Raw genomic sequence first — 27,372 nt, 5'->3', positions numbered from 1 at the left:
TGTAGACTACCTGTAGGGCCCTTAGATATTAAGTAGTGGTGGATACATTCATACAAGATGCATTATATCAAAGGATATTTTCAAGCATTCAAATAGCTTATAATTGTTCTGTGTGGTCCTCTGTAGCTCAGCTGGTAGAGCACGGCGCTTGTAACGCCAAGGTAGTGGGTTCGATCCCCGGGACCACCCATACGCAAAAAATGTATGCACGCATGACTGTAAGTCGCTTTGGATAAAAGCGTCTGCTAAATGGCATATTATATTATTATTAAAGTTATCCAGAATGTGGTATTATATTATACCAATGCCCACTACCATTCAGTAACCCACTACCATTCAGTAACCCGCTACCATTCAGTAACCCGCTACCATTCAGTAACCCGCTACCATTCAGTAACCTGCTACCATTCAGTAACCTGCTACCATTCAGTAACCCGCTACCATTCAGTAACCCAGTATGAAAATGTATGCACTCACTAACTGTAAGTCGCTCTGGATAAGAGCGTCTGCTAAATGACTAAAATATAAATGTACCATTCCGTAACCCACTGCATCTGAAGTGAAAGTCTAGCCCCTCTGTCCCTCTCTCGTCTCCAGTGCCCGGCCCTCCAGTGGGCATTCTGTTCCCTGAGGTCCGGACCACCTCGGTGCGTCTCATCTGGCAGTCTCCGTCCCAGCCTAACGGCATCATCCTGGGTATGTGGTTTGAGCTTTGACCCTGACCAGACCTTGACCTTTCACCTTTAACCTGTCCAGACTCCACAAGAATGACCCTCTCATACAGCAAAAAAATTAAAATAAACACCCTGACTATGATGATTTAGTTATAACCAACTTTTGACCTAGCATCGTAGAACATACCTGATAGCTTTGTTTACCATTATGTTTCAGGCAGGTACAAAGGGCTTAAAGTGGAACTGACAGCATTTTAGCAACATTAAATATTATAAAAATCTGTTCATATACACCCCCAGGAAGAATATTACACTTTTTTTTTACATTTTCTGACAAGTGAACACTTATATATGGTCATTTCCATGTTTTCATACATTTACATAATGTTTGGGAATGACCTATTGTAAGGCATTTGTGAAAATCGGGAAAGCGGATGTGCGTTTAGACAAATAATAGACCCTGCAGTAAATAAAACTGAATAAAAACATCTGTCCAGGACCAGAGTCTATGCAGACTGGTGCGCCATAGCCAGTCAGAGCTATAGTAGGCCTGTATACAAATAAGTCATTTTCCACACAGGCCTGCCATCATTCACTTTGAACTGGACTGCGCATTTGCAGGCAGTAGCAACAGCGCGACTTTAGATCATTAGAACACAGTCGCCAAAAAATACACCTGAATGGATTTCTGCAAATATGTAATTACCACGGGAGTCCTCTTACATTTGGGAACTTCACAATCCTATTGATTAAATAACCATAAAAAGGTAGGCTATCTCTCCCTCAGTTGCCTATGCACATCAACAACAACAAGATCAACAACTAATGCTAGCCAGAGCGAGTGTAACCGGTGTGAAATGGCTAGCTAGTTAGCGGTGCGCGCTAGTAGCATTTCAATCGGTGACGTCACTCGCTCTGAGACCTTGAAGTAGTTGTTTCCCTTGCTCTGCAAGGGCTGCGGCTTTTGTGGAGCGACAGGTAATGGTGCTTCAAGGGTGACTGTTGTCGATGTGTGCAGAGGGTCCCTGGTTCAAACCCAGGTAGGGGAGAGGAGAGGGACGGAAGCAACACTGTTACATTGATGCTGTTGACCCGGATCACTGGTTGCTACGGAAAAAGGAGGAGGTCCAAAGGGCGGTGAGTGTAACCGGTGTGAAATGGCTAGCTAGTTAGTGGTGCGTGCTAGTAGCATTTCAATCGGTGACGTCACTCGCTCGGAGACCTTGAAGTAGTTGTTTCCCTTACTCTGCAAGGGCCGTGGCTTTTGTGGAGCGACGGGTAACGGTGCTTCGATGGTGACTGTTGTCGATGTGTGCAGAGGGTCCCTGGTTCGAGCCCAGGTAGGGGCGAGGAGAGGGACGGAAGCAACACTGTTACACGAGATGAGCTCAAATCTAACGAGGGAACATTAGATGAACCTGCTTGTCCTTCTGCAGCTTGCCTGCCAATGCATGCTTGTCCCAACCCATGTTTTGACAACTGAATGGGAACTTGCCTGCCTGCCCGCCCGCCCAATTGATCGATGCCAAATACATTTGATTGACAACTAAGAGATATGCTTACTGTAGATAACAGTCGTTCAAGTTCAGCATAGCTAGCTAGCTAGCTAGCAAAGCGATTCACATTTCTTGCTAGCTAACCAAATGACACCTGCAGCATCTCTAGCTGTAGCTAACAAAAAATGATGAGGGGAAAAAAAGTCGGTCACTCACCCACTCCTCCAATGACATGACATCCTCCCAGCAGCTAGCTAGCTAATGTTAGGCTCCTTGTTTTAAGCTTGCTAAATACATAGCTAGTTACATAAATAGATACGCTAGCCCAGGGGTGTCAAACTCAATCAGTGCATTGAAATAACACAACAAATTTGCGGGCCAGACACAGCCTATTTGTTTGCACAAAAAAATAAATCTACCACGACCCAAAATCCCATTGTTTTATTAGAAAAAAGATGGTCCTTTATAATATCCACTTATGTACATAGGATGCTGTATATAGCATTTTAACATATTAAAACAAAATAGATAAATAATATTTGTCCCACCTTTGCTGCTATGCATAATATGCTGCGACCCTAATCAAAAAGTATTTAATAACACCAAATAACAAAAAATTAGCTATAGGTTGTTGTAACATTTCAATTTTATTTTTATTTTTTTTATTTCACCTTTATTTAACCAGGTAAGCCAGTTGAGAATAAGTTCTCATTTACAACTGTGACCTGGCCAAGATAAAGCAAAGCAGTGCGATAAAAACAACAACACAAAGTTACATATGGGGTAAAACAAAACATAAAGTCAAAAATACAACAGAAGATATATATATATATATATATATATATATATATACAGTGTGTGCAAATGTAGCAAGTTATGGCGGTAAGGCAATAAATAGGCTATTGTGCAAAATAATTACAATTAGTATTAACACTGGAATGATAGATGTGCAAGAGATTATGTGCAAATAACTGGGGTGCAAATTTGCAAAATAAATAACAATATGGGGATGAGGTAGTTGGGCGGGCTAATTTCAGATGGGCTGTGTACAGGTGCAGTGATCGGTAAGGTGCTCTGACAACTGATGCTTAAAGTTAGCTTTAAAAAAAAAAAATGTTTGCAATTCGTTCCAGTCATTGGCAGCAGAGAAGGAATGGCGGCCAAAGGAGGTGTTGGCTTTGGGGATGACCAGTGAGATATACCTGCTGGAGCGCATACTACGGATGGGTGTTGCTATGGTGACCAATGAGCTAAGATAAGGTGGGGATTTGCCTAGCAGTGATTTATAGATGGCCTGGAGCCAGTGGGTTTGGCGACGAATATGTAGTGAGGACCAGCCAACAAGAGCGTACAGGTCACAGTGGTGGGTAGTATATGGGGCTTTGGTGACAAAACGGATGGCACTATGATAGACTACATCCAATTTGCTGAGTAGAGTGTTGGAGGCTATTTTGTAAATGACATCGCCGAAGTCAAGGATCGGTAGGATAGTCAGTTTTACGAGGGCATGTTTGGCAGCATGAGTGAAGGATGCTTTGTTGCGAAATAGGAAGCCGATTCTAGATTTTACTTTGGATTGGAGATTCTTAATTTGAGTCTGGAAGGAGAGTTTACAGTCTAACCAGACACCTAGGTATTTGTAGTTGTCCACATACTCTAGGTCAGACCCGTCGAGAGTAGTGATTCTAGTCGGGTGGGCGGGTGCCAGCAGCGTTCGATTGAAGAGCATGCATTTAGTTTTACTAGTGTTTAAGAGCAGTTGGAGGCAACTGAAGGAGTGTTGTATGGCATTGAAGCTCGTTTGGAGGTTTGTTAACACAGTGTCCAATGAAGAGCCAGATGTATACAAAATGGTGTCATCTGCGTAGAGGTGGATCTGAGAGTCACCAGCAGCAAGAGCGACATCATTGATATACACAGAGAAAAGAGTCGGCCCAAGAATTGAACCCTGTGGCACCCCCATAGAGACTGCCATAGGTCCAGACAACAGGCCCTCCGATTTGACACATTGAACTCTATCTGAGAAGTATTTGGTGAACCAGGCGAGGCAGTCATTTGAGAAACCAAGGCTATTTAGTCTGCCAATAAGAATGCGGTGGTTGACAGAGTCGAAAGCCTTGGCCAGGTCGATGAAGACGGCTGCACAGTATTGTCTATTATCGATCACGGTTATAATATCGTTTAGGACCTTGAGCGTGGCTGAGGTGCACTCATGACCAGCTCGGAAACCGGATTGCATAGCGGAGAAGGTACGGTGGGATTCGAAATGGTCGGTGATCTGTTTGTTAACTTGGCTTTCAAAAACTTTCGAAAGGCAGGGCAGGATGGATATAGGTCTGTAACAGTTTGGATCTAGAGTGTCTCCCACATTGAAGAGGGGGATGACCGTGGCAGCTTTCCAATCTCTGGGGATCTCAGACGTTACGAAAGAGAGGTTGAACAGGCTAGTAATAGGGGTTGCGACAATTTCGGCGGCTAGTTTTAGAAAGAAAGGGTCCAGATTGTCTAGCCCAGATGATTTGTAGGGGTCCAGATGTTGCAGCTCTTTCAGAACATCAGCTGTCTGAATTTGTGTGAAGGAGAAGGTGGGGGGGGGGGGCATGGGCAAGTTGCAGCAGACGGTGCAGAGCTGGTGGCCGGGGTAGTTGTATCCAGGTGGAAAGCATGGCCAGCCGTAGCAAAATGCTTGTTGAAATTCTCGATTATTGTAGATTTATCGGTGGTGATAGTGTTTCCTAGCCTCAGTGCAGTGGGCAGCTGGGAGGAATTGCTCTTATTCTCCATGGACTTTACAGTGTCCCAAAACTTTTTGGAGTTAGTGCTACAGGATGCAAATTTCAGTTTGAAAAAGTTAGCCTTTGCTTTCCTAACTGCTTGTGTATATTGGTTCCTGACTTCCCTGAAAAGTTGCATATCGCGGGGGCTATTTGATGCTAATACAGTACGCCACAGGATGTTTTTGTGCTGGTCAAGGGCAGTCAAGTCTGAGGAGAACCAGGGGCTATATCTGTTCTTAGTTCTGTATTTTTTGAATGGGGCATGTTTATTTAAGATTGAGAGGAAATTACGTTTAAAGAACAAACAACCAGGCATCCTCTACTGACGGAATGAGATCTATATCCATCCAGGATACCTGGGCCAGGTCAATTAGGAAGGCCTGCTCGCTAAAGTGTTTTAGGGAGTGTTTGACAGTGATGAGGGGTGGTCGTTTGACCGCGGACCCGTTACGGACGCAGTCAATAAGGCAGTGATCACTGAGATCCTGGTTGAAGACAGCGGAGGTGTATTTAGAGGGTAAGTTAGTCAGGATGATATCTATGAGGGTACCCATGTTTACGGATTTAGGGTTGTACCTGGTAGGTTCGTTGATCATTTGTGTGAGATTGAGGGCATCTAGTTTGGATTGTAGGATGGCCGGGGTGTTAAGCATATCCCAATTTAGGTCAACAAGCAGTACGAACTCTGTGGATAAATGGGGGGCAATGTCACGCGACGTGTATGCGGTAGCGAAGTCAAAAGCAGGACACAGAGCAGCTGGCAACGTTATTTACTGAACACAGTAAAATCAACGTACACAACAACAAACCTCCAAAACAGGGAGGAAAGCACAAAGACCCGTACATACACGAACTGCCGGAATGACAACAAAACAATAACACACAAAATACCAAATGAGAGACAGGGGTAATTATAGGGAATTCAATCAAACATAATGGGGAACAGGTGTAAACAATAAAGACTAAACAAGACAAACACCGAAACATCGATCGGCAGCAGCTAGTACTCCGGGGACGACGAACGCCGAAACCTGCCCGAGCAAGGAGGAGGAGCAGCCCTCAACAGGGAGGGATCTAGGATGTCCCTCCTAGGGACCCAGCACCGTTCCTCCGGACCTTACCCCTCCCACTCCACGAGGTACTGCAGACCCCCCATCCGACGCCTCGAATCCACGATGGAACGGACTGAGTACGCCGGAGCCCCCTCGATGTCTAGTGGGGGCGGAGGAGCCTCTCGTATCTCATTCTCCTGGAGTGGACCAGCTACCACCGGCCTTAGGAGAGACACATGGAACGAGGGGTTAATGTGGTAATTAATGGGCAGTTGTAACCTATAACATACCTCGTTCAATCTCCTCAGGAGTTTAAATGGCCCCACAAACCGCCGACCCAGCTTCGGGCAGGGAAGGCGAAGGGGCAGGTTTCGGGTCGAGAGCCAGACCCGATCTCCCGGTGCATAAACCGGACCCTCACTGCGGTGGCGATCGGTGCTCACCTTTTGCCGTCTGATAGCCCGCTGCAGATGGAATGCGCAGTGTTCCATGTTTCCTCCGAGCGCCGAAACCACTCATCCACCGCAGGAGCCTCGATCTGGCTCTGATGCCAGGGTGCCAGGACCGGCTGATAACCCAACACACACTGAAAAGGCGTAAGATTAGTGGAGGAGTGGCGGAGTGAGTTTTGGGCTATCTCTGCCCAGGGGATATACCCCGACCACTCCTCCTGCCGGTCCTGGCAATAGGACCTCAGAAACCTACCCACATCCTGGTTTACTCTCTCCACCTGCCCATTACTCTCAGGGTGAAAACCCGAGGTAAGGCTAATCGAGACCCCCAAACGTTCCATAAACACCCTCCAGACTCTAGAGGTGAACTGGGGACCCCGATCAGACACTATATCCTCAGGCACCCCGTAGTGCCGGAAGACGTGAGTAAACAGGGCGTCGGCCGTTTGTAGGGCTGTAGGAAGACCTGGCATAGGAATGAGACGGCAGGCCTTAGAAAACCGATCCACAACGACCAAGATCGTGGTAATCCCTTGGGAGGGGGGAAGGTCCGTGACCAAATCCACCGATAGGTGAGACCACGGCCATTGTGGAATGGGTAGAGGTTGTAACTTCCCTCTGGGCAGGTGTCTAGGCGCCTTACACTGGGCGCACACAGAGCAGGAAGAAACGTAAACCCTCACGTCCCTAGCTAAGGTGGGCCACCAGTACTTCCCGCTAAGGCAGTGCACCGTCCGACCAATACCAGGATGACCAGAGGAGGGTGAAGTGTGAGCCCAATATATCAGTCGATCACGGACCTCAAGCGGCACGTACATCCGCCCCTCTGGACACTCTGGGGGAGTAGGGTCGGCAGGTAATGCCCGCTCGATTTCCGCATCGACCTCCCACACCACCGGTGCCACTAGACAAGACTCCGGAAGTATGGGAGTGGGCTCAATGGACCTCTCCTCTGTGTCATATCGTCGGGACAGGGCGTCTGCCTTAGCGTTCTGTGACCCTGGTATATAAGTGAGCTTAAATACAAACCGGGCAAGAAACATGGCCCACCTAGCCTGACGAGGGTTCAGTCTCCTCGCTGCCCGGATGTACTCCAGGTTACGATGGTCAGTCAGAATGAGAAAAGGGTGTTTAGCCCCCTCAAGCCAATGCCTCCACACCTTCAGGGATTGAACCACCGCTAGCAGCTCCCTGTCCCCCACGTCATAATTGCGTTCCGCCGGACTGAGCTTCTTGGAATAGAAAGCACAGGGGCTGAGTTTTGGAGGCGTGCCCGAGCGCTGAGACAGTATAGCACCGATATCCGCCTCGGACGCTTCCACCTCAACTTGGAACGCCAAAGAGGGATCCGGATGTGCCAGCACCGGAACCGAGGTGAACAGGTCCTTCAGATGTCTAAACGCCCTGTCCGCCTCAGCCGACCACTGCAAACGCACCGGGCCCCCCTTTAGCAGGGAGGTGATGGGAGCTGCTACCTGTCCAAAGCCCCGGATAAACCTCCGGTAGTAATTGACAAAACCCAAAAACCGCTGCACCTCCTTCACCGTAGTGGGAGTCTGCCAATTACGCACGGCTGAAACGCAGTCAATCTCCATCTCCACCCCTGACGCAGACAACCGATGTCCCAGGAAGGAGATGGACTCCTGGAAAAACAGACATTTCTCCGCCTTCACATACAGGTCATGCTCCAACAGTCTACCCAGCACCCGACGCACCAGGGACACATGCTCGGCTCGTGTAGCGGAGTATATTAGAATGTCATCAATATACACCACTACACCCTGTCCATGCAAATCCCGGAAAATCTCGTCCACAAATGATTAGAAGACTGAAGGAGCATTCATTAAACCGTATGGCATGACGAGGGACTCATAGGGACCCGAGGTGGGACTGAATGCTGTCTTCCACTCATCTCCTTCCCTAATGCGCACCAGGTTGTAAGCGCTCCTGAGATCCAATTTTGTGAAGAATCGCGCCCCGTGTAATGACTCCGTCATACTAGCAATCAGAGGGAGAGGATAGCTGTATTTGATTGTAATCTGATTGAGACCACGGTAATCAATACACGGGCGTAAACCCCCATCCTTCTTCTTCACAAAAAAGAAACTTGAGCACGCAGGGGAAGTGGACGGCCGTATGTATCCCTGTCTCAGAGATTCGGTGACGTATGTCTCCATAGCTGCCGTCTCCTCCTGAGACAGAGGATACACATGACTACGAGGAAGTGCAGCGCCTACCTGGAGGTCTATCGCACAATCCCCCTGTCGATGAGGTGGTAATTGAGTCGCCTTCTATTTACAGAAGGCGAGTGACAAATCGGCATACTCAGGAGGAATGTGCATTGTGGGAATTTGGTTCGGACTTTCCACCGTCGTTGCCGCTACGGAAACACCTACACACCGCCCGACACACTGATCAGACCATCCCTTGAGAGCCCTCTGTTGCCATGAAATGTTGGGGTCATGAGATGTTAACCAGGGAAGCCCCAACACCACGGGAAACGCAGGAGAGTCAATCAAATACAACTGTATAATATCCTCATGGCCCTCCTGCGTCTTCATCTTAAGTGGCGCTGTGACCTCCCTAATCAATCCCGGCGATCGATAAAATTCCCAGCTTCGCCTGAATCTGCTAGTGCCTTGTGCTGGGAGTGAGATGAAACCTCGGGAAACAGAACTTTAATACACATATGTACAACAGAGAGCTCTGGGTGAGTTGGGTGCTTACTCACCTGGAATGGCTCATCAGTGCGTTGCCTACTGCCTCGATTCCTAGGAGACCCTCCCCAGCACCGAACCGCAGTGTGTCCTCTGCGGCCACAGTTGGTGCAGGGGACGGCCTCTCTCCTGGTCTCTCTCCTGGTCTCCCTAGCACCAGCACCACCGAGCTCCATAGGGCTCGGCTCGGAAGTGCTGGGGGATGGAATGGACGGCCCCAACTCCGGACGTCTGCGGGTAGCCAACAGGGTATCTAGGCGAATCGACATGTCCACCAGCTGATCGAAACTTATGTTGGTGTCCCTGCAGGCCAACTCCCGACGAACGTCCTCCCTTAGGCTGCACCTGTAGTGGTCGATGAGGGCCCTCTCATTCCATCCCGCATTGGCAGCCAGAGTCCGGAAGTCTAGTGCGAACTCCTGCACGCTCCTCTTCCCCTGTCTGAGGTGGAACAGACGCTCACCCGCCGCCTTCCCCTCTGGGGGATGATCGAACACCGCCCTGAAGCGGCGGGTGAACTCCGCATAGTTGACTGTAGCGGCGTCTATTCCCCCCCACTCGGCGTTGGCCCACTCCAGAGCCTTGCCGGACAGACAGGAGATGAGGGCGGACACGCTCTCGTATCCCGAGGGCGCCGGGTGGATGGTTGCCAGGTAGAGTTCCACTTGGAGCAGGAAACCCTGACACCCGGCCGCGGTGCCATCATAAGCCCTCGGGAGCGAGAGCCGAATCCCACTGGACTCCAGAGGTGAAGCGATAGGTATAGCTGATGGTGGTGGTATCGTTGGAGGAGGTGTGGGCAAACCTCCTCTTTCCCATCGCCTCAAGGTGTTCATCACCCCTTCCATGACGGTGCCAAGATCCTGGATCATGGCGCTCCTCCAGTGATCCCGTTGGCACCGCCACTCCTGCTGACTCCATGTCGTGGTGTGTTATTCTGTCACGCAACGTGTATGCGGTAGCGAAGTCAAAAGCAGGACACAGAGCGGCTGGCAACGTTATTTACTGAACACAGTAAAATCAACGTACACAACAACAAACCTCCAAAACAGGGAGGAAAGCACAAAGACCCGTACATACACAAACTGCCGGAATGACAACAAAACAATAACACACAAAATACCAAATGAGAGACAGGGGTAATTATAGGGAATACAATCAAACATAATGGGGAACAGGTGTAAACAATAAAGACTAAACAAGACAAACACCGAAACATCGATCGGCAGCAGCTAGTACTCCGGGGACGACGAACGCCGAAACCTGCCCGAGCAAGGAGGAGGAGCAGCCTCGGCTGCATCCGTGACAGGCAATCAATTCACATATGGTGTCCAGGGCACAGCTGGGGGCTGAGGGGGGTCTGTAGCAAGCGGCAACAGTGAGAGACTTATTTCTGGAAAGGTGGATTTTTAGAAGTAGAAGCTCAAACTGTTTAGGCACAGACCTGGATAGTATGATAGAGCTCTGCAGGCTATCTCTACAGTAGATTGCAACTCCACCCCCTTTGGCAGTTCTATCTAGATGGAAAATGTTGCAGTTGGGGATGGACATTTCAGAATTTTTGGTGGCCTTCCTAAGCCAGGATTCAGACACTGCTAGAACATCAGGGTTGGTGGAGTGTGCTAACGCAGTGAATAACTCAAACTTAGGAAGGAGGCTTCTGATGTTAACGTGTAGAAAATCAAGGCTTTTACGGTTACAGAATTCATATCAGTGTTTCCTCTTGAAAATATTTTAGCTGTTGGGGAAAAGTTAGCGGGACTGGGGGGGTTTAAGGCCCACCTTTTTGGGGAAGTTCGGGGTCCCCCCGAAAAAATAATAATAATATGTAAAGTACTGAAAAGCTTGGTTCTGGTGACTTTTTAAATGGAAAAAAAATCAAATAAACCATCTAAAATATAATTTCCATCCCCAGAAATGAGCTCAATAATGTATTGGTAATATGATTATAGTATACAGGATGCAGTTTAAGGTTGAGTGCTGCAGCTATCTAAAGAGAAAATGAAAAAGTTTGTCTTGAACATTTGACTGAACATGAATTAGAGCCTACTAATTCATGTTTATCACAAAAGGAGGGCGTTGGAAATCTCTTTCCTAACCTAATTCTGACATAGTTTACAGCCTTTGTCAGAGCACTTTATTCTTCTGGGCTTTTGGAAAAAGATTTACAACAACCTCCTGTAATTGAGCTCCTTGATGGGGGGGCCGTTGATGGAGAGCAGCATGCAGGCGCTAGATGCTCTCCCTGCAGTCTGTTCCTCAAGTCTGTTTTGACCTGCAATAACAGAGATACTAATAAGAGAAGGGAGAGGGACGAAGAGGATATACTTTCACATTTAAATGTTCTTACTCGTTTCATTGCACAGAAATCCCTCTCACAATTAACGGAAGACACTGGTATAGTCAGTGTGATTGCTGCTAGCTGGCTAAGGCAGGGGTAGACTGCCCCCACTCATCAAACTGCGAGGACAGCTTTGTCATTGCCGTCAGCTGGTCCAACCCCTGAAATACATGAAAAACAAAAATATGTACAACTTTAAAGAAGAGCCAACAGAGTGGTAGCTCAACAGGAAAAAGGGTTGGGCAACACTGACCTAAAATGTTACCTTCAAAAGATTGTCACACTCATGCCATACCTTGAATGCTCCAACTTGCACATTGCTTGTAAGAGGGTCTCTCTTGCAGTACAGCAGCCTCTGGAGCTAGCCTCTGGAGCTAGAATCTCCAGGTGTTGGAACCTCCGGTCTTTGCTGTCCTGGAGGCCAACAAGATATGGCTCTGTGACCTAATTACAGCACAAAACAGAAAATAAGTGATTAATAGCTGTTTGTTTTAGTTTATCCTACACACATGACGTTACATTGGATGTAACATTGAAAACAAATGTTTTTACCTCCTCTCTGAACCGAGCCCAGAACTGCTCCCAGGTCTTGGTCTTCTCCACCTGGCCTCTCCCTCTCCTCTCCCTGTCCTCCTCCTCCTTGATGTTGAATGCGCCCATACCCATTGGGTTATCGAGGTCCTGGTGGAGTTGGCTCAGAAAGAAACACGTAATGCTGTAGACTAGTACAGACTAAATATGCACAAACATTTTTAGCCCTAAGCCTAATTAAAGGAAATTTGACTTACCATGTGGCGTGTTATATGTCAATTTTAAGCCACTTTGGTCCCATCCAGATTGCCGGTGGTGCGCACATGGCCCTACTCCTCTCCACATGGCCTTACTCCTCTCCACATGGCCTTACTCCTCTCCACATGGCCTCACTCCTCTCCACATGGCCTCACTCCTCTCCACATGGCCTTATTCCTCTCCACATGGCCTTACTCCTCTCCACATGGCCTTACTCCTCTCCACATGGCCTCACTCCTCTCCACATGGCCTCACTCCTCTCCACATGGCCTCACTCCTCTCCACATGGCCTCACTCCTCTCCACATGGCCTCACTCCTCTCCACATGGCCTCACTCCTCTCCACATGGCCTCACTCCTCTCCACATGGCATCACTCCTCTCCACATGGCCTTACTCATCTCCACATGGCCTCACTCCTCTTCACATGGCCTTACTCCTCTCCACATGGCCTCACTCCTCTCCACATGGCCTCACTCCTCTCCACATGGCCTTACTCCTCTCCACATGGCCTCACTGCTCTCTCCTCCTCCTCTACTTTTATCTACTCTCCTTTCCTCTGTTCCACTCTGCTCTCCTCTCTCCTTTCCTCTGTTCCACTCTGCTCTCCTCTCGCCTTTCCTCTGTTCCTCTCTTCTCTCCTCTCTCCTTTCCTCTGTTCCTCTCTGCTCTCCTCTCTCCTCTCTCCTTCCATCTCCCCTCCTGGCTCTCTCCTCTCCTCTGCTCCATTCTGTCCCTCATGCATACATACCTCACTCCCGGGATTCTGCCTCTTCTCTGTCTAGTAAAGTAAGCAATACACTTGTTATATAAACAATAGCTTAAGCTTTTAAAGAGTTAACGATAGCTAACGCACTTTTGTACATCGTGCTGTTCCGTACATTTTACCTCATTTTAGCGCCCCCCAAAACGTAATACTTCTAGGTCAACTGAAATATGAATACCATTGTAAAGCACAATTTCTCCCCTTTCCAGCAAAGTCAATAAGACCTTCATGCTGCCCATCTCTGCATGATTGAAGAAAGCAATGGAGCTCCGCCGGGTCTTTATAAAAATGGCGGATGGGGAAGCGAATGCTACTGCGTCATAGTGAAAGGGGTAGATAAGTCGTGTGGGGAACCGGCTTTTTTCACCCGATTTATCCAACTTATCACCTCTAAAATGTAAATAAAACACTATATTTTTCATAATTAAACTGTGGGTGTCACAGTTTTTGAGAGTCATGATGGCTCGCAATGATTACAAAAAAATTAACAATTGATTGAATTAACTATTGATGAACTCACAAGTAATTAACTTTACACTCACCATTACACTCACCATTGATCATTTCTTGTTTTTAATCTGCGAGAGAAGTGCTACACCTGGTGGAAGAGGCTGTACGGCACAGAATGAGTTGAATAATGCGTGCCGTACGTTACGTAGTGACATGTCACACTTTAACGTACAGCGTCAGCAGGGTCCGTTTTTTCAACTTTTCTCCAATACTATTGGTACATTACTATGTCAATCAATGCTGAATCGAAACTTAGTTCACACCCCGTATTTTGATGCCTACACAGTTGCTACAGTCCCATTAGTTTTCATTGCAGCCTCATTTGAATGCCGCGGTTGCCCACATATGTATGGAACGGAGTTAGCTACCGTTACATAACTGAAGAAAGTTTCATTTAATTCAGGCTGATTTGACGCTAGCTCGCTAAGTTAACATTACCTGACACTCTTGTCCCCGCTCCCCCTTTCTCTTTTGCTGCTGTGGCTGGAAATATTTCAATAAACAGACAGATAAATGTAGCTATCTTACTTGCACTTGATACAGTTCTAAACAAACTAGCTAGCTAACTTGCTAGACTAGTTGTGACGAGGTGTGAATGAAGGAGTCAGGCGCAGGAGGTAAAACACCGAAGTCCAGAGTTTATTTAGTTTACATAAATAAAACGCACCCAGCGTCGAAACGAAACTATAACAAGGGAAAATATTCCACCTTGGCAACTACAAATGGAAGAGTAGCTCAACCGAGCTACTCGCTCTCACAATAAACAATCACTCACAAAGACAAGGGGAACAGAGGGAACACTTATACACATACTAATTAGGGGAATGAGCACCAGGTGTGTGTGATTGACTAGACAAGACATGACAAGTGGAGTGATGAGAATGGGATCGGCAGTAGCTAGTAAGCTAGTGACGACGAATGCCGAAACCTGTCCGAACAAGGAGGGGAGGCAGCCTCAACGGAAGTCGTGACAGTACCTCCCCCTTGACGCGCGGCTCCAGCAGTGCGCCAACCCCGGCCTCGGGGACGGCCAGGAGGACGTGGAGTAGGGCGAGTCGGATGACGACGGTGGAAATCCCTCAACAGGGAGGGATCGAGGATGTCCCTCCTTGGGACCCAGCACCGATCCTCCGGACCGTACCCCTCCCACTCCACGAGATACTGAAGGCCCCCCACCCGACGTCTCGAATCCAGTATGGAACGGACTGAGTACGCCGGGGATCTCGATGTCCAGAGGACGTGGACGAACCTCCCGCACCTCAGACTCCTGGAGTGGACCAGCTACCACCGGCCTGAGGAGAGACACATGAAACGAGGGGTTAATACGGTAATCAGGGGGGAGTAACAACCTGAAGGTAACCTTGTTTATCCTCCTCAGGACTTTAAACGGCCCCACATACCGCGGGCTCAGCTTCCGGCAGGGCAGGCGGAGGGGTAGATTCCGGGTCGAGAGCCAGACCCGATCCCCCGGTAGAAAACCGGGGCCTCCCTGCGGTGGTGGTCAGCGTTCGCCTTCTGACGACGCACGGCGCGCTGGAGGCGAACGTGGGCAGCGTCCCAAGTCTCCTCCGCACGCCGAAACCAGTCATCCACCGCAGGACCCTCGATCTGGCTCTGGTGCCACGGTGCCAGGACCGGTTGGTAACCCAAAACACATTGGAAGGGTGTTAGGTTAGTGGAGGAGTGGCAGAGAGAGTTCTGAGCATATTCTGCCCATGGCAGGAACACCGAATACTCCCCCGGCCGGTCCTGACAGTAGGTCCGCAGGAACCTACCCACATCTTGATTCACCCTTTCCACCTGCCCATTACTCTCGGGGTGAAATCCAGAGGTCAGGCTGACCGAGATCCCCAGACGTTCCATGAACGCCTTCCAGACTCTGGACGTGAACTGGGGACCTCGGTCGACACTATATTCTTTGGTACCCCGTAGTGCCGGAAGACGTGAGTAAACGGAGCCTCCACAGTTTGTAGAGCCGTGGGGAGACCGGGCATAGGAAGGAGGCGGCAGGCTTTCGAAAAGCGATCCATAACGACCAGGATAATGGTGTTACCTTGGGAGAGGGGAAGATCAGTAAGAAAATCAATACTAAGGTGGAACTGGTAAAGGTTGTAGCTTACCGGCTGGGAGGTGCCTAGGTGCCTTACTCTGGGCGCACACTGAGCAAGAGGAAACATACACCCTCACGTCCTTAGCCAAGGTAGGCCACCTATACTTCTCGGTCAGGCAGCGCATTGTACGACCGATACCTGGATGACCAGAGGAGGGTGACGTGTGTGCCCAGTAGATCAGACGATCACGGATAAGCACAGGCACATACTGCAGCCCAGCTGGACACTGCGGTGGAGATGGATCTGTGCGTAATGCCTGCGCTATATCCGCGTCCATCGCCCATACTACCGGCACCACAATGCATAAGGCCGGGAGTATGGGGGTGTTGTCTGTGGGCCTCTCCTCTGTGTCATACAGCCGAGACAGTGTGTCTGCCTTCACGTTCTTCGTACACGGAATGTATGAGTGTGAAATCAAACCGGGTGAAGAAGAGGGCCCACCTGGCCTGGCGAGGATTCAGCCTCCTCGCTGCCCGAATATACTCCAGGTTACGGTGGTCTGTCCAGACGAGGAAAGGGTGTTTAGCCCCTTCGAGCCAATGCCTCCACACCGTCAAAGCTCAGACAACAGCCAGCAGCTCCCGATCATCAACGCTGTAGTTCTGCTCCGCCGAGCTGAGCTTCTTCGAAAAGAAGGCACACGGGCGGAGCTTGGGTGGCGTGCCCGAGCGTTGGGATAAGACAGCGCCTATCCCTACCTCGGACGCATCCACCTCCACGACGAACGGTAGTGATGGATCGGGGTGAGCCAGTACCGGGGCGGAGGTGAATAGACCCCACAAACTACTGAAGGCCAAATCAGCCTCAGCAAACCAGCGGAGCCGGGACGGCCCACCCTTCAACAAGGAGGTAATGGGAGCTGCGACCTTGCCAAAGCCCCAAATAAACCTCCGATAGTAGTTGGCAAAGCCAATGAAGTGCTGCACCTCCTTCACCGGGGTTGGAGTCGGCCAATTACGCACGGTTGAAATGCGATCTCCCTCCATCTCCACACCTGTGGTAGTAATGCGGTATCCGAGGAAGGAGATTGACTGCTGGAAAAACTAACACTTCTCTGCGTTGGCATAAAGATCATTTTCCAGCAACCTTGCGAACCAAGGGCACATGCTCGGCGCACGTAGAGGAATACACCAGGATGTCATCGATGTAGACCACCACACCGCGACCAAGCATATCCCGATTCACCTCATTCACAAAGGACTGGAAAATGGATGGAGCATTCATCAAACCGTAGGGCATGACCAGGTATTCATAATCCCCTGAGGTTGTGCTGAATGCTGTTTTCCACTCATCCCCTTCCCGAATACGCATCAGGTTGTAGGCACTCCTGAGGTCTAATTTGGTGAAAAAATGGGCCCCATGCATTGACTCAATCACTGAAGGAATGAGGGGAAGAGGATAACTAAATCGTACTGTCACCTATTCAGTGGTCGATAATCAATGCACGGGCGTAAACCGCCATCTTTCTTCTTCACAAAGAAGAAACTTGAGGAAGCAGGTGAAGTGGATGGACGTATATACCCCTGGCGCAGGGACTCGGTGACGTATGTTTCCATAGCCTACGAACCAATGAAATGCCTTGACGGCGTACAAATTCCCTGCGCATAAAGTTCCCAGCTGCACCTGAATTGACTAGCGCTTTACACTGGGAAACTACCAGGTGATCGGGAAAGGAGATAGATAGGGTACAGTGCGCCGCAAAGGGCTCTGAACAAGTTTGGGTGTTCGTTACCTGGGGTGATGCGTGAGTACCCTGCCTACCGCCTCCAGACCCAAAATAACGTTGACAGCTCCATCTGCTTGGGGTCAGAGTCATCCGGAGTGGGAACGGGCAGACCCCTACCAGGATGTCCTCTGGCTGCTAGCAGAATGGCCATGTCCACCAGTTGGGAGAACGATAGCATGGCATCACGGCAGGGTAGCTCCCGTCGGACGTCCTCCCTTAGGTGGCACCGGAAATGGTAGATCAGGGCCTGCTCGTTCCACCCGGACCCTGCTGCCAGCCTCCGGAACTCCAGCGCATAGTCCTGTGCGGTCCTCGTCCCCTGCCTCAGATGGACCAGTCGTTCGCCCGCCTCTCGACCCTCAGGCGGGTGATCGAAAACGGGCCGAAAGAGGCGAGCAAACTCCCCATAGTCCTCCAACGCGGCACCTCTCTCGTTCCACACCGCGTTGGCCCACTCTAGGGCTCTCCCACAAAGGCAGAAAACGAGGACGGATACCTTCTCCCGCTCCAGTGGCGCCGGCCTGATGCTGGAGAAATACAGCTCGAGTTGGAGCAGGAATCCCTTACATCGCGCTGCCGTCCCATCAAACGCCGGTGGCCGGGATATCTGGATCCCTCCAGGGGCTGGGGTGTAGATGGCTGGATCCGGTTGACCAGCTGGTCTCGATAGATCGGGTCCTCTCCTCTCCAGGCATTCTACTACCTGAAGAACCCGATCCATCGCTTCCCCCAAGCTGGCCAGCATCGATGAATGCTCCTGGACCCTTGCCACAACTCCAGGCATGCGGTCTTCTCCTGCTGACTCCATTCAGCGGGTGAGTGATTCTGTGACGAGGTGTGAATGAAGGAGTCAGGTGCAGGAGGTAAAACACTGAAGTCCAGAGTTTATTTTGTTTACATAAATAAAACGCACCCAGTGTCGAAACGAAACTATAAGAAGGGAAAATATTCCACCTTGGCAACTACAAAAATCACTCTTACAATAAACAATCACTCACAAAGACAAGGGGAACAGAGGGAATACTTATACACATACTAATTTGGGGAATGAGCACCAGGTGTGTGTGATTGACAAGACAAGACATGACAAGTGGAGTGATGAGAATGGGATCGGCAGTAGCTAGTAAGCCGGTGACGATGAACGCCAAAACCTGCCCGAACAAGGAGGGGAGGCAGCCTCGGCGGAAGTCGTGACACTAGTAACGTCAGTTAACTATGATTCTATCATCACATACTTGTGGATATTGGATAGCTAATTGCCGTTACAATTGTGGCAGCAATATTATAGATCTAAATTATGTTAGTAGAGTTTTTAGGTTATAGCTAGCTTATGTAGTTAACTAATTGGCTAGCTAACGTTAGTCAAACAAACAAGATAGCGTACCTTTCTTGCAGTTTCTCACGCAGGAGCGCCGCAGAGCTTCTTTATCGAGCACTGGTCACTCATGCACTGGCACTGACTGCCTTCTCTCATGAAGCTCACAGAGCTAAATAACCTTCACAACTGTGTTGAACCTAGACAGATGATCTATTTACCAAGAAAAGCTGATGTGCTTTACAGAACTTTATTGAACCTATTTTTGGTAGAAATAGGATGTTTCTTTTGGTGTGGCGGCAATGATTCTGCCGTGGCGTAGCGCCACACTTAAATGAACGCAGAGGAAACACTGCATCATATCTTCTGAAGGAAGTGTTGACAGATATTAAGGTTAATGATTATATCTTCTGAAGGAAATGTTGACAGACATTAAGGTTAATCATCATATCTTCTTAAGGAAGCGTTGACAGACGTTAAGGTTAATCATCATATATTTTGAAGGAAATGTTGACAAGACATGAAGATTAATCATCATAGCCTCTGAAGGAAATGTTGACAGGCTTTAAGGTTATTCATCATATATTTTGAAGGAAATGTTGACAGACATTAAAGTTAATCATCATATCTTTTGAAGGATATGTTGATAGGCATTATGGTTAATCATCATATATTTTGAAGGATATGTTGACAGACATTAAGGTTATTCATCATATCTTTTGAAGGATATGTTGACAGACATTAAGGTTAATCATCATATCTTCTTAAGGAAGCGTTGACAGACGTTAAGGTTAATCATCATATATTTTGAAGGAAATGTTGACAAGACATGAAGATTAATCATCATAGCCTCTGAAGGAAATGTTGACAGGCTTTAAGGTTATTCATCATATATTTTGAAGGAAATGTTGACAGACATTAAAGTTAATCATCATATCTTTTGAAGGATATGTTGATAGGCATTATGGTTAATCATCATATATTTTGAAGGATATGTTGACAGACATTAAGGTTATTCATCATATCTTTTGAAGGATATGTTGACAGACATTAAAGGTTAATCATCATATATTTTGTGTCTGACTCTGACTCTGCTGTCATGTGGTGTTTTCTCTTTTCTCCTCTCAGCCTATCAGATCACGTACCGTCTGAACTCGACCAATAGCAACACGGCCACAGTGGACGTGTTAAACCCGAGTGCTCGTCAGTACACGGTGACTGGCCTGAAACAAGAGTCAGTGTATGTGTTCCGCATCACAGCCCAGACACGCAAGGGCTGGGGGGAGGCTGCAGAGGCACTGGTGGTCACCACCGAGAAGAGAGGTAAACGTGAATTGAAAGATATGCCAGAGGAAGTATTATATCACATTAGTGTATGAGTTATTGTACTTATTGAATATACCAAAAAGTGAGGTTACAATGGAAACATATGGAAAAGTGATAGTATATGAGTTATTGTAACTTATAGGACATTCCAGAAATGATTGTATATTTTGTGTACTTAGATCAAGTTTTATGTTACATTACCATATGAGTTATTGTACTTATAGAGCGTACCACAGAATATTGTCTACATGTGTTAGAGTGTAGACAGGGTTGAGTCAGTCAGTTACCGTCAACAACAGAGAATTCCAACGAGTTTAGAAGAAACACTCATCTCATCTGATAATGGTTTACAGATTCAACACATTGGTTTCTAATGAGTCATATTCTGCCCGGTTACATCTGCAGTAATAAGCAATTTGTTTAGTGTGTTTACACAAGCACTTCAAGTTAGTGAGTACTGTAGGCTATTGATAAAGCCTTTTGAGGATGGTATAAGTCATTTGTTTAACCTGATAAGAAGTTGTACATAGTTCACACTTAACATAGTTCATCAACCCCCCTCTCTCCCTCTCCCCCCAGCTCGCCCTCAGCCCACCGGTCGTCCCATGGTGCCCCAAGAGAATGTTCAGACCCGCAGTATGTTGTTGTCATGGGAACCAGGCAGCGACAGCCTCTCTCCGGTCCGCTACTATACAGTCCAGCTGAGAGAACTGCCCGACAGCAACTGGACCGTCCACTCTGCCTCGGTCAATCACGAGGCCGACTCCTACATAGTTGGCAGGTACAGTATGCACCCAACCTATCACCTTACCTGGCACACTACCTAGCACCCTACCTAGTGCACTAACAGAGGTACATAGTAGACAGTTTCCTATCACAGTATAGACCCTTGAGCTGAGATATTTGAGAGATTTGCTTGGAAAGGCTGCACTTAGCCCTAGATGGAACTTGAATAGTTGAAAAAAATGTTGTGACGAATGAGAATGAAGTTGTCCTGTGTTCCATCTCTCCATGCTAGGCTGAAGCCCTTCACCTCCTACCAGTTTAGAGTGAAAGCCACCAACGACATAGGAGACAGTGAATACAGTGAGGAGAGTGAAGCTATCACCACACTACAGGATGGTAAGAGACTTGACCTCTTTTCACGTTGTGGTATCTTACTGCATTGAAAATAAAGATCCTTGTGGACATCATATTATCCGCACATGATTTGGTCTTCATTGTCCTTGGTTTTGCCACATTGACACAAACTTTTTTCTTAGGCTGGGGTTCTGTAATGTATGTTTTACATCAGTGCTGGGTGCTGGGTTACAATCCCTCCCTGAGTAGAATGTCAGGATGAGTTAATGTATTGCTGTGGTGAGGAAACTATTGGCAGCAGTAGAATAGGTGATGTCATCTTCACCATCTGTGGTTGCTGTGCGACGGGGGGGGACGGGGGGACGGGGGGGTGTAACACTTACATCCAAACAGTGTCAACCGAGCAGAACTAACTTTAATTCAAGAAATGTTCTTCCTTTAGATCATTCTCATGGCATATTTGACTTGTTTACCAATCCTGTTCTCTTTAGTTGTGTGTCTATACACTGTGAATACCACTGCATTATTTATTTGCACCTGAGTGGTAGACTCAGCTAATTGTCCTCACTTTCAATCTTTGTTATTTTCTCTCCTTCTGTTCCAGCCCCTGACGAAGCCCCCACAATCCTCTCTGTCACACCACACACAACTACATCCGTGCTGATTCGCTGGCGGGTAAGAAGTGACGTGGTGATTGGTCCTGATGTCTGTCTTCCTATCCGCAGTAAAACCCAGTCATCTGTCAGTCAATGGGCGGTAATGAGAGGGCAGCGCGGTGTATAGGGTGTACTTAGACTGAGTGAAACACACCTTTTTCTCCTCTCTCTCTAACACTAACACCTGAATTAGCAGGTCATAAAGGGGAGAAGGAGAGTTCCCAGGTTACTGCCTGCAGGAGTGTAACACCGAGACATCCAAACTCTTCTTTCCTTCCCCTGTTCTCTCTCTCCCTCCTCTCCTTCCCCTGTTATCTCTCTCCCTCCTCTCTTTCCCCTTTCTTCTGGCCCTGTTGTCTCCTGTTTTACAACAGGGGAATTTCTCTCTGTGTGAGTCAGCCATGGATGAGCTCCGGTTGTCTGGGGATTTCTGAATCCTGTCTCTTTATCTTAGTCCTGTGCCGGGGAGGTCTGACCATACATGGGATTATCAAAAGTGGAATCCAGATGTTTTATTTTTTTGCCTTTTGTTGTCTTTCAATGAAAAGCGAGCTGTAAATTAAATATATTATTCTTGTTAATCAAATATCTAGTTAGCTAGCTCGGCTTTGTAAATATGACTGTCCGTGAGAGCGACTATGTTGAACATGGCCTAATGGTAGTCTAACATTATGTGTTGTCATCACAGCCTCCGTCTGAGGAGAAGATTAACGGTATCCTCCTGGGCTTCCGGATACGTTACCGGGAGCTCCTATACGACCGCCTCCGCAGCTTCCCTGTACGCACCGCCAACAGCCCCTCCAATAAGTGGGCCGAGCTCACCTGTGAGTACGGTCATAACCTCCCCACAACGCCCCTACAACCTCACATAAACCACCATCTCTCAACAAGGCCAAACAGAACTCCATCAGAAAGTGTACCAAACATTCCTCCTATATCGTCTTCCTGTAACACTGGCTGTGCCTGACACCTGACACTACACCTCTTAGAATCAGTCCCTTCTAATAGTCTTATTCTATCTGCTCTGTCTGTGTGATGTATAATTTCTCTTTGATGAAGTTAGTGTTGTTTTCTCTGTCTGTGTGATGTTTAATTTCTCTTTGATGAAGTGAGTGTGGGTTTCTATGTCTGTGTGATGTGTAATTTCTCTTTGATTAAGTGAGTGTGGGTTTCTATGACTGTGGGTTTTTCACTGGTTCTTGCAGAAATATTAGCCACATGTTTATATATATAACATAGATAATAAACAGTGAGTAGCAGCAGCGTAAAAATGATTAACTGTTCAGCAGTCTAATGGCTTGGGGTTAGAAGCTGTTCAGGAGCCTTTCGGACTTTGACTTAGTGCTCCGGTACTAACACAGTAACATGTCTCTCCTCTACTCCCCTCTCTCTACTGCCCTCTCTCTTCTATCCCCCTGCTCCCTCACAGCCCCCTACAGTGTGCGAAACCTGAGCGCGTCCTCTCTCACCCAGTATGAGCTGGGAAGTAAGTCCTCACAGGCCTGCCTGCGCTTCACACTCTTCCTCACACACTCTGCCTCACACACTCTGCCTCACACACTCTGCCTCACACACTCTGCCTCACACACTCTGCCTCACACACTCTGCCTCACACACTCTGCCTCACTGCTGATGAAACACACTCTGCCTCACGCACTCTGCCTCACACACTCTGCCTCACTGCTGATGATACACACTCTGCCTCACGCACTCTGCCTCACACACTCTGCCTCACACACTCTGCCTCACACACTCTGCCTCACACACTCTGCCTCACACACTCTGCCTCACACACTCTGTCTCACACACACTGTCTCACTGCTGATGATACACAGTCTGTCTCACTGCTGATGAGACACAGTCTGTCTCACTGCTGATGATACACACTCTGTCTCACTGCTGATGATACACACTCTGTCTCACTGCTGATGATACACACTCTGTCTCACTGCTGAACATACACATACACATTCACATCACTCACACACACACACTCACACACAATTTAGTCATAAAGCAAAAATAGGTTAGTCAGTGTGTTATCTCTAGCCATGCAGATGATATAGTCAGCTGCCTTGAGTTGGAGTCATGTGGAAATGCAGAGTGAAACGGAGCCTAATGGAGTCATTGCCACATGCTTAGTTTGTGTTCTGACAGTGAGCTCAAACAGACCACTACGTGGGCCCTGATTTAAAGACGCTCTGTCTTCTGTCTATGTGGTATTTTCAATAGGAATCGCCGGTAGACTTGCTTGTCCAGTCCAAGTTTCATGGGCTCATGAACTTGTATTTGTTTAGTTAAGCAGCAGAATACCAGACAATCACATATTTCAGGGTATTGCTTTCCAGTACGCAATAACAACTCAATTACTTCCTTGGATAGATTTTAACTGCTGCATAACATGCCAGAAAATACATTTGTTGATTTTGTTCACACAAAATAGGGTCCTTTCTGGTTAAATAAAAGTTAAATTAAATATTGTGGTGGTGGTGGGTTGTTGGTTAATGTCAGTATTGTTCCTTGTTCCCCAGACATGAGCAAACACAAGCGCTATGAGATCAGGATGAGTGTGTATAACGCCGTAGGGGAAGGACCAAGCAGCACACCACAGGAAGTGTTTGTGGGAGAAGCAGGTAAGTCACTGAGTGAGGTGGTGAGGTTACAAACACACGTAAGCACTCACTCCCGCACACACACACAATCTCTCTCTCTCTTTCTCTCTCCCTCTCTCTCTCTCAATTCAATTCAAATTCAATTCAATTTAAGGGCTTTATTGGCATGGGAAACATATGTTAACATTGCCAAAGCAAGTGAAGTAGATAGTAAACAAAAGTGAAATAAACAATAAACATTAACAGTAAATATTACACTCAGAAGTTCCAAAAGAATAAAGACATTTCAAATGTCATATTATGTCTATATACAGTGTTATAATGACGTGCAAATAGTTAAAGTACAAAAGGGAAAATAAAAAAACATAAATATAGGTTGTATTTACAATGGTGTTTGTCTTCACTGGTTGCCCTTTTCTTGTGGCAACAGGTCACAAATATTGCTGCTGTGATGGCACACTGTGGTATTTCACCCAGTAGATATGGGAGTTGATCAAAATTGGGTTTGTTTTCGAATTCTTTGTGGATCTCTGTAATCTGAGGGAAATACAGTGGGGGAAAAAAGTATTTAGTCAGCCACCAATTGTGCAAGTTCTCCCACTTAAAAAGATGAGAGAGGCCTGTAATTTTCATCATAGGTACACGTCAACTATGACAGACAAATTGAGAATTTTTTTCTCCAGAAAATCACATTGTAGGATTTTTAATGAATTTATTTGCAAATTATGGTGGAAAATAAGTATTTGGTCACCTACAAACAAGCAAGATTTCTGGCTCTCACAGACCTGTAACTTCTTCTTTAAGAGGCTCCTCTGTCCTCCACTCGTTACCTGTATTAATGGCACCTGTTTGAACTTGTTATCAGTATAAAAGACACCTGTCCACAACCTCAAACAGTCACACTCCAAACTCCACTATGGCCAAGACCAAAGAGCTGTCAAAGGACACCAGAAACACAATTGTAGACCTGCACCAGGCTGGGAAGACTGAATCTGCAATAGGTAAGCAGCTTGGTTTGAAGAAATCAACTGTGGGAGCAATTATTAGGAAATGGAAGACATACAAGACCACTGATAATCTCCCTCGATCTGGGGCTCGTGGGGTCAAAATGATCACAAGAACGGTGAGCAAAAATCCCAGAACCACACGGGGGGACCTAGTGAATGACCTGCAGAGAGCTGGGACCAAAGTAACAAAGCCTACCATCAGTAACACACTACGCCGCCAGGGACTCAAATCCTGCAGTGCCAGACGTGTCCCCCTGCTTAAGCCAGTACATGTCCAGGCCCGTCTGAATTTTGCTAGAGTGCATTTGGATGATCCAGAAGAGGATTGGGAGAATGTCATATGGTCAGATGAAACCAAAATAGAACTTTTTGGTAAAAACTCAACTCGTCGTGTTTGGAGGACAAAGAATGCTGAGTTGCATCCAAAGAACACCATACCTACTGTGAAGCATGGGGGTGGAAACATCATGCTTTGGGGCTGTTTTTCTGCAAAGGGACCAGGACGACTGATCCGTGTAAAGGAAAGAATGAATGGGGCCATGTATCGTGAGATTTTGAGTGAAAACCTCCTTCCATCAGCAAGGGCATTGAAGATGAAACGTGGCTGGGTCTTTCAGCATGACAATGATCCCAAACACACCACCCGGGCAACGAAGGAGTGGCTTTGTAAGAAGCATTTCAAGGTCCTGGAGTGGCCTAGCCAGTCTCCAGATCTCAACCCCATAGAAAATCTTTGGAGGGAGTTGAAAGTCCGTGTTGCCCAGTGACAGCCCCCAAAACATCACTGCTCTAGAGGAGATCTGCATGGAGGAATGGGCCAAAATACCAGCAACAGTGTGTGAAAACCTTGTGAAGACTTACAGAAAACGTTTGACCTGTGTCATTGCCAACAAAGGGTATATAACAAAGTATTGAGAAACTTTTGTTATTGACCAAATACTTATTTTCCACCATAATTTGCAAATAAATTCATTAAAAATCCTACAATGTGATTTTCTGGAAAACATTTTCTCATTTTGTCTGTCATAGTTGACGTGTACCTATGATGAAAATTACAGGCCTCTCTCATCTTTTTAAGTGGGAGAACTTGCACAATTGGTGGCTGACTAAATACTTTTTTTCCCCACTGTACATTGTAATAAAATAATAAATAATAAAAAATAATAATAAAAAATGGTAGTAAATAATAATAAATAAATAACAACAATAAAATGGTAACAGTCAATAGTATAAATATAATAAATATACAAATCTAAATATGGAAAATGAAACTATAACTAACTTATAACTAAATAACGGTCATCTTCACCATTATCAGTACTACAACTACCATCATCATTACTACCACTACTACCACCACCATCATTAAACTGCCATCATTACCATTACCACCCATACCACTACTATTTGGAATGATAAACAACAATAATAGCAATAACAATAATAATAAGTACGTTACTATTTATTATGCAGATGTTATTATTCAGTGTCCCTCAGGCTATGGCAGGCAAATACATATTTGGCTGCAAGAGGAGCCATTGCTCCTTCGCCCATGAGTATTTTTAGTTTTTCCTCTGGGTTTAATAAGTTAAAATGTGGAATAAATCTAGTCATTTCTGTGAATAATGAATCTCTTTGTGAGGAATATTTATCACAGTAAAGGAGAAAGTGCATTTCTGTTTCTACCTCCCCTGTCGTGTAGTGACCACATATACGCTCCTCTTTGGGTAGCCATGTCTTTTTATGTCTGCCGGTTTCTATTGCCAATTGATGGTCACTCAGCCTGTACTTGGTAAGGATCTGTCTCTGCTTCGTATCTCTGATAGAGTAGAGATAATCAGCCAATTCATATTCTCTGTTTAGGGTCAGATAGCAATTTAGTCGGCTTTGGGATTTTGTTTCGTTTTTCCAATGTTGTAAATATGTCCTTTGATTGGTTCATGATTTTGTTCATTGGAATTCTTTCT

General features: G+C 47.0%; 1 protein-coding gene across 1 annotated transcript in view; it reads left to right on the top strand.

Annotated features, from left to right (window-relative positions):
• LOC121577743 (protein sidekick-2-like) overlaps window positions 1-27,372 on the top strand; it is a 242,162-nt gene that overhangs the window by 178,064 nt on the left and 36,726 nt on the right. The window contains exons 27-34 of the mRNA XM_045207986.1: window positions 598-696; window positions 19,853-20,047; window positions 20,630-20,831; window positions 21,069-21,172; window positions 21,735-21,805; window positions 22,475-22,610; window positions 23,216-23,272; window positions 24,318-24,419. Of these exons, the coding sequence (XP_045063921.1) occupies window positions 598-696; window positions 19,853-20,047; window positions 20,630-20,831; window positions 21,069-21,172; window positions 21,735-21,805; window positions 22,475-22,610; window positions 23,216-23,272; window positions 24,318-24,419 (966 nt within the window). The remainder of the gene's footprint in view (window positions 1-597; window positions 697-19,852; window positions 20,048-20,629; window positions 20,832-21,068; window positions 21,173-21,734; window positions 21,806-22,474; window positions 22,611-23,215; window positions 23,273-24,317; window positions 24,420-27,372) is intronic.

This window comes from Coregonus clupeaformis, chromosome 1, assembly GCF_020615455.1.
Source record: "Coregonus clupeaformis isolate EN_2021a chromosome 1, ASM2061545v1, whole genome shotgun sequence".
Lineage (NCBI taxonomy): Eukaryota > Metazoa > Chordata > Actinopteri > Salmoniformes > Salmonidae > Coregonus > Coregonus clupeaformis.
The sequence above is the reverse complement of the archived record's forward strand: the minus strand, read 5'-3'. Positions and strand labels throughout refer to the sequence as shown.